We start from the raw sequence: 7,002 nt of genomic DNA, 5'->3' as shown, positions 1-7,002 counted from the left end.
AATGGAGTTCCTCTACGCATGAAGCTACATGCCTATTCGAAGATGTGCGCTTCACTAGACTGCTCTCACTGCCCACAGCAGGCGCAATTTGCTCAAGCGAAAAGTACTCCTCGATCTCCTCCAAATATTTCTTCCATCGCTCCGGATTGTTCGACAGACGACTTTTCAATTGCATAAATCGATTCAGCGTCATTTGATGAGATCTCCCCAATACCATTCTTGGATCCAAATATGATTTAAAGGGCAATCGTACTACGTAGCGGCCATTCGATCGTCGCGCATGAGTTTCCTTGAAAAATGCTTCGCACCACATGTCCTCCTCCGTTTCTGTAGAACGGTCAGGAACCGACTCGACTTCGCAGAATCGCTTGAGCAATGATTCCGTATCCAAAGTTACTCGATGACAGCGTAGTTCGGAAGATTTTCTAACTCCTTCTGCTCGTCCAGATAGTATCCATCCAAAACGAATATTTTAAGCTAAGGGCTCGTCGGGCATTCCAATCTTCCTATCTGGCAGCATGATTTGTGCCAACAGGTCCACTCCCAAGATGAGTTCAACTCGTTTCGATCGGTAATAATTTGGATCTGCCAACGGGAGCCCTTGGATGTGATCCCATCGCTTCGGCGAAAAGCTGAGACTGGGGAGGCAGCATGTTACGGAATTGAGCACATATGCGGAAGCAAAATCTAAAGAATAATTGGAATTAATAATACTGTTGATTTCAAAGTTGACCGTATACTTGCAACGACGACCACCCCCTTGACCTACCCCAGAAATGGATGCTCTGGCGGCAGACCGTTTAAAATGAAGGGTCTGAGCAACGTGTTCAGATACTATGGTTGCCTCAGATCCTTGCTCGACGAGAGTGTTTATTACTGATTGCAGGCCGTTGGTCGGGTTTCGCAGCATTTTTGAGAAAAGGTTGGATGCCGTCGCCGAATGACATCTGTAAGATGCGTGTGGCTTTTTATTTGACCTTGACTGTATTTTGTGTGCAGACACTGTTTCCTTGGATGCCGGCGTCAATAACTGCGGTGTCGGTGGCCGGGCAGGATGCGATTGAGCGTGGTTCGAAGGCTGGTTCTGAGCCGGAACCGGGAAATTGAGCAAAGTAAGATGGCGCTGACCGCAAACCTGGCAGCTCTGGTTGCTGCTGCAGCGAGACAGGGCATGCGACTTACTCAAGCAATTGACGCATCATTTAGCTCTGTTGACTATATCCTTGCGCTTGTAACAGTTCAGCCCCAAGAAAAGTGGACAGCGACGCAGGATGTTGTTCCGATTTTCCGAACGCTTTGAATGCTCCTGTGCATTATGCACTCGCACGCGTTTGGTCGGGTCTGTTGAACCTGGGCCAGCATTGGGCCAGTGCTGCGATTCCCCGTCCAAGGCTTGAACGCGGGGGAAGGCATCTAGGAAAACATTGCCCGTGCGTAGCATCGACCGTAAAGAATAGGTGCTGTCTTTTTGCAATCGATCAGCTAAAGGGACCAAAGGGACATGGAGATATGCAAGCAGCAAAGCGAGATTGAAGTGCGCCACCTACCGGCGGTAGACAGATTTAAGCGTTATGGGCGTTAGAGTGGGCGTGGCAATTTTTTTTTGGATCAATCGATAGGTATTGACGAGACTAATACATTTCAGTTCCAATTTTTTATCTAGCATGCAAACTGTGGGCGCCACAGGCTTGGGCGGCTTGTGGGCGTTAGAGTGGGCGTGGCATATTCGCAAACTTGCGCTGCAAACAAGACTGCGGAATCTAAGTCTGAGATCCCAATTCTCTATCTTTGATATTTTCCGAGGTATCCACGTTCATATTTAAGATTTTTTGAAGTTTGTGGGCGGTTTGTGGGCTTTAAAGTGGCCGTGGCAAATTTTTTACCTCAAAAAATCGTAAATATAAACGCTGGTATCTCGGAAACTATCAAAAATAGAGAATTGGGATTTCACATTTAGAATCCGTAGTCTTGTACGCAGCGCAAGCTTGTTACGCGAATATGCCACGCCCACTCTAAGGCCCAATATCCGCCCAAGCGCACACTTTTCATGCTAGCAAAAAAAATGTTAACTGAAATGTGTTAGTCTCGTCGAATACTATCGATTGATCACTAGACCAGTCGAACCATGTCCGTCCGTTTTTTTTAACATATAACCTCCTTCGCTTGGAAATAAAATTTTTTTTAGTTCTGAATTTCGAGTTTAATTTTATCAAAATCGGACGACTATATCATACAGCTGTCATAGGAACGATCGGGAAAGTGGTGGGAAAATAATATCAAAAAAATATAGCTTCGGTGTTTTTTGGCATATTATCTTATACTATTGAGAATATAATTTTTGTACTTTTAAGAATTAAAAAAAAGTCGGACGACTCTAAGATATAGCTGTTAAAGAAACAGTCAAAGAAATAAAGATATAATTATTTTTACAAAAATTTTGCTTTGTTGATTTTCATCGTTTTTTCTTTTACTCTGGGATAAAGAATATTTTTACTTTTCAGCATAACGAGTTTTATTTTACACACATATCACTGAAGCTAGCAACAATCCTTAAAAATTTAACATGGTGTTATTAACATTGATTTTTTCTTATAACTGCAAGGGTATACAAACTTTGGCTTGCCAAAGTTAACTTCCGTTCTTGTTACTAAATAAAATCAATTTGTTTTAACTTATAAACACATTTTGTTTAAACGAAATATAAAACAATTATTTTTTCTGGTGCGTTTTTGTCTATTTTTTCCCAGCTAAATATTTCAAAACCATCCAAAAATTAAATTTCGTTTATTATGATAAGATTAAAAACAAAACAAAAACACAAAAATACTCTATACAAAGGATTTTGACCAACAAATTTAAAATTGTCTGTTCTAAAAACAAAAGGAAGAAGATAAGTCTCTCTGGTGAAGGCAATATTTTAGGTTTTAGACTTAGTCTCAACAATTGTATGCTACATACCTGCGGTAGCATGGGGACAAGTAATCAATGTAAATTCTTCTACTAGCAATTAAAAAAAAAAATCGAGAAATCTGGCCTAAATGCCTAATCCAAATTTTTCCCATAAAACGTTACATGTTAATTATAACAAGTTTGTTGGTGGTTTGTTGGCGTTAGAGTGGGCGTGGCAAACTTTTTGTTGTTCAATCGATAGGTATTGACAAGACAAACACCTTCAGTTAAAATTTGCTAGCATGGAAATTGTAGGCTAAGAGTGGGCTGCGTACTATGCTACGGAATCTAAATCTAAAATCCCAGTTCTCTATCTTGATAGTTTCCGAGATAAAGTGGGAGTGGCAAATTTTTTTAGGTCAATCGATAGGTACTGATCATAGGTATCAGTTAAAGTTTTCAATCTAGCATTAAAACATTAAAAAACTTTTTGCAAGGCACAGATCCATGAATGTGCTTTTATATACCCCTCACTCGGTCTTGGGAGACGCTAGGATCGAGAATCAGGAGGCAAACTCAGAGATTAAGGATTTGTGCCGGATAAAGAAAGAGGATTACTTTAAGAGAATAGAGATTAAAGTTAACATGAAGAGAAATAGCAAAGGATTTTGGAATTTCGTGAGACGTTTAAACGGCCCCAATAAAAAAATGCTTGTCAACGTTGAGCCTGACGTTCTGCAGCAGAAAAGCCAGATCGTGCCTTACCCTGGTAATGAAGACCTCAAAAGAAATTTAAGCCGATTTGAAGTGGAAGCTGCTATAAGCAAGAGCAAGAATGGCAACGCCCCTGAAATAAAATTCTAAGAAAGATACCGAGAACCCTCTTCAAGACCATTGTAAGCAAATACATTTTATGTATAGTCATTGATTTAAAAGGACATAATTTTTTTTTTTTTATTTTATATTATTGGTGTTAGACCCTAGTTCACTTAACTCACTATGTCGTCAAGAAAGTTTTACTATTTATCTTTTTGTAAGACCGATCGCGCTTCAATCTCAAACAGACTGACTTTTTAATTATAAAATCTTATCCAACGAACCTCGGCCAGAAGCTTTTCTTTTTCAAGCTTATAGAACGTTCATGTTTGTTTATATTAAAAGAATATGCTGAAACTGTCGCATACCGTTGTGAAATGAAATTATGCTGACCTATGCAATTTGATTGAAAATTGGAACGCAATATGATCTGATCTTAAAACACAAAAATTTGGGCTTCGATCGTGACAGTTTGGGCCTCGAACGGAAGCTTTTGCTTACTTTACGATTGGTTTATTTATCTTAACAGGACAACCAAGCGCGGCTCTCGAATTTAATGGCAAAGACAAAGGCAGAATCTTAAGCAAAGGCAAAGCCAATATGGCTGAAGGCTAGACTGATTTTCAAAAATTAATTATTAATTCCATAAGTAGATCATTCTTACGCGTTGGAGGTTATCCTGCCCAAACTGGCACAGTTCGTTAGAGATATGTAAGATATCGAGAAGAAATAATAAGAGAAACGCTTTAAATCGAATAACATATTAAACAAAATGGCAATCGGCAACAAGCAATGCCATAAGATGTGTTCATTATTTATAGTATAGTAGTATATAGTACCTAGTCGGGAACCTCGACTCGATCGCTTGTGCCTTGAGAAAAAAAGAGTGCCAGCCATAACATTAATTGCTCAAAACCTTTTAATAAATGGTTTGGATAGGTGGTTCGGTATTAGTAAACGAAACGAACTCTTGAAAGGTCTTTGAAAATTTGGACACCGGAATTTAGCTTTAGGTTGTGTCTGCTAAAGATATGGCTAGATCGAATCGCCTAGTGAATTCGGTTTAGGAATATAAATATTGTAGAGGGTTAGAAAAGCTCCTTCTACCTATTTGTTAAACGTGTAATGGGTACAATAATTCCACAAGCCTGGTATATTTATGTCTTAACTTTCTATATAATATAAAAAATATTTATTTTTAATTACTTACTAAATTTGCAGTAAAAATGTTACAGCCTTAAAAAAACCTGTAGTTTTGCTTTTTATGAATCAACTTTATTTTTTTAACAAATTCATACATTCTAATTAATTTCAATAGTGGTTTTCCTATATTCTAAAATGTTAACTTTCTATTTCACATATTTTCACGCTAAAGTTTGAGATTTAAATTAAATTATATGTATGTGTCCTAAGAACGTACAATGCTGACATATATTTTTTAGGGCGTGGCTAATAATTGGCAACACGCGTAAAGAAACTAGGCACAAATTACTAAAGACAGTAAAAAGCGTTCATAAAAAAGTATAGATTGCACATATTCTTAATTTCCTGACTTTGGATTGGAATGAGATATCTAGATGGTTCTTACAACAAATGATCAAATAAATATAAACAACTTGACTTAACTTTATGATAACACTTTGTTTGAACTAGGTAAAAGCAATTGGTTTTTCTGGTGCGTTTTTTTTAATTTAATTTAATACTCCTTCTAGCAAATAAAAAATAAATCGAGAAGTCTGGCCTGAATGCCTAGTCTCATTTTTTCCTCATAAAACGTTACATGTTAATTCTTCTTTTCTCTTCGTAGGTATTACACCTTTATTTAACTTTCATATATTAGAAGCATATTATTTCAGACCTCTTTCAACTCTGTCATTGTGTATATTTATATTACTATTTTAGTTTTATGAGAACATATAATAAAAATTATGCAACCCAAGTTTTTAATATCGCAATTGTGTGATACCACTCAAATCACTAGGGGTTTGAAATGACTTTAAATGTAATTTTAGATATCTAAAAGTGTACAACGATATATTTTTTATATATTAAAAGTCATTTTAAAAGTGCTTTCGGCACTGCCTTCGTCGCCGTCGACTGAGTGATGATTTCGATCCGTGACGAATTGTGGAACTGCAAGGTAAACAGAGATTTGAATTATAAAGTTGTAAAAATGTTTACCAATTAGGTCTTCCGGAAAAATTCCGGAAACATTCAATTATGTTTGTACATAAACTTTAGTGCTAACGAACTTATAAGGACGAAAGCACGAGTTACGTTTTCAAGAAATGTCCAAGAACTGTCCACATGACGGAGTTATGGTATGATCAAGCATTGGCGATTTGATGAAAACGTAAGACGAGATTTTGTGCCAAAACACACAACAAAAGCAAAGCGGCTTCAGTTTACATGAAAGCTTTACCAAGAAACTACGAAAAGTAAAATATCCCAGAACAGCTTATGACTTAGTAATTACACCAGTTTATAAAAAAAAACTCGCAAGAACGATTGGTACGCAAAAACACGGGGGTACTTTGGAGTTATGTACGCGACAGGCGTGGGTGTTTATCTGGACACTTTGAAAATATAACTACTTTAGCCTAGCATAACTTAGCCGTTCCAGAGCGGAGCGGTGACTTAGGCGAGAGATGGAGAGAGAGATCAGAGGGCAGTGTGAGCGCGAGTTACCGACCAGTCGGTAGGCAACAAGCCTCCGGCCAAAGCTACCCTAGAAATGGTACGCTGACTGGGTGGCCGCTTTGACCCACACATCTGAATGCAGTTATGTTGCAATCTAAAACATTGTTTATACCCGGCAACGACCCACTCGAGTCGTTGCCCCGCTAACGTTTTGCTAACATCGCAATAGGATTCCCCGACCCCACGCCACAATATGACACGAGCAGACACTTCGAACGGATTGCTGGATAATCATTCTTTATTTCGGCAGCGGCGGCTTCTCGCCCACCGCTGAACAATATATCAACGGAGTCTATAAATTCAAACGTAGAAGACGTTCTTACTCTGTTCAAATCGTATTTTATTCCAACAAATATCAATCTTGAGATTCAATTCTGAGGACTTACTGACGGACAACTGGAACCCCTTTGGACTACAACCAACCGGAGCAGATACCATAACTCGCGCGAGATGTAGACATCTGGACAAAACTTCCGCTCGACACTGCCTCCAGAAATTAAACGCCCTTTTGGTGTGAACAACAGGGTTAACCCACCTAACTGACCATTTGTCGCAAACCAGCTTTTGCAAAGGATAGATTGCCCTTTTTTTCTGCAA

The 7,002-nt window shown here is 38.5% G+C and overlaps 1 protein-coding gene across 1 annotated transcript in view; it reads right to left on the bottom strand.

Annotated features, from left to right (window-relative positions):
- Positions 1-4,972: 4,972 nt before the first annotated feature.
- The window catches only part of nAChRalpha4 (nicotinic acetylcholine receptor alpha4), a 449,450-nt gene continuing 447,420 nt past the window's right edge, over positions 4,973-7,002 (bottom strand). The window contains exon 8 of the mRNA XM_070996861.1: positions 4,973-5,838. Coding sequence (XP_070852962.1) covers positions 5,761-5,838 — 78 coding nt within the window. The 3' untranslated portion in view covers positions 4,973-5,760. The remainder of the gene's footprint in view (positions 5,839-7,002) is intronic.

The sequence above is a fragment of the Drosophila suzukii genome, chromosome 3 (assembly GCF_043229965.1).
Source record: "Drosophila suzukii chromosome 3, CBGP_Dsuzu_IsoJpt1.0, whole genome shotgun sequence".
Taxonomy (NCBI): Eukaryota; Metazoa; Arthropoda; class Insecta; order Diptera; family Drosophilidae; genus Drosophila; species Drosophila suzukii.
The sequence above is the reverse complement of the archived record's forward strand: the minus strand, read 5'-3'. Positions and strand labels throughout refer to the sequence as shown.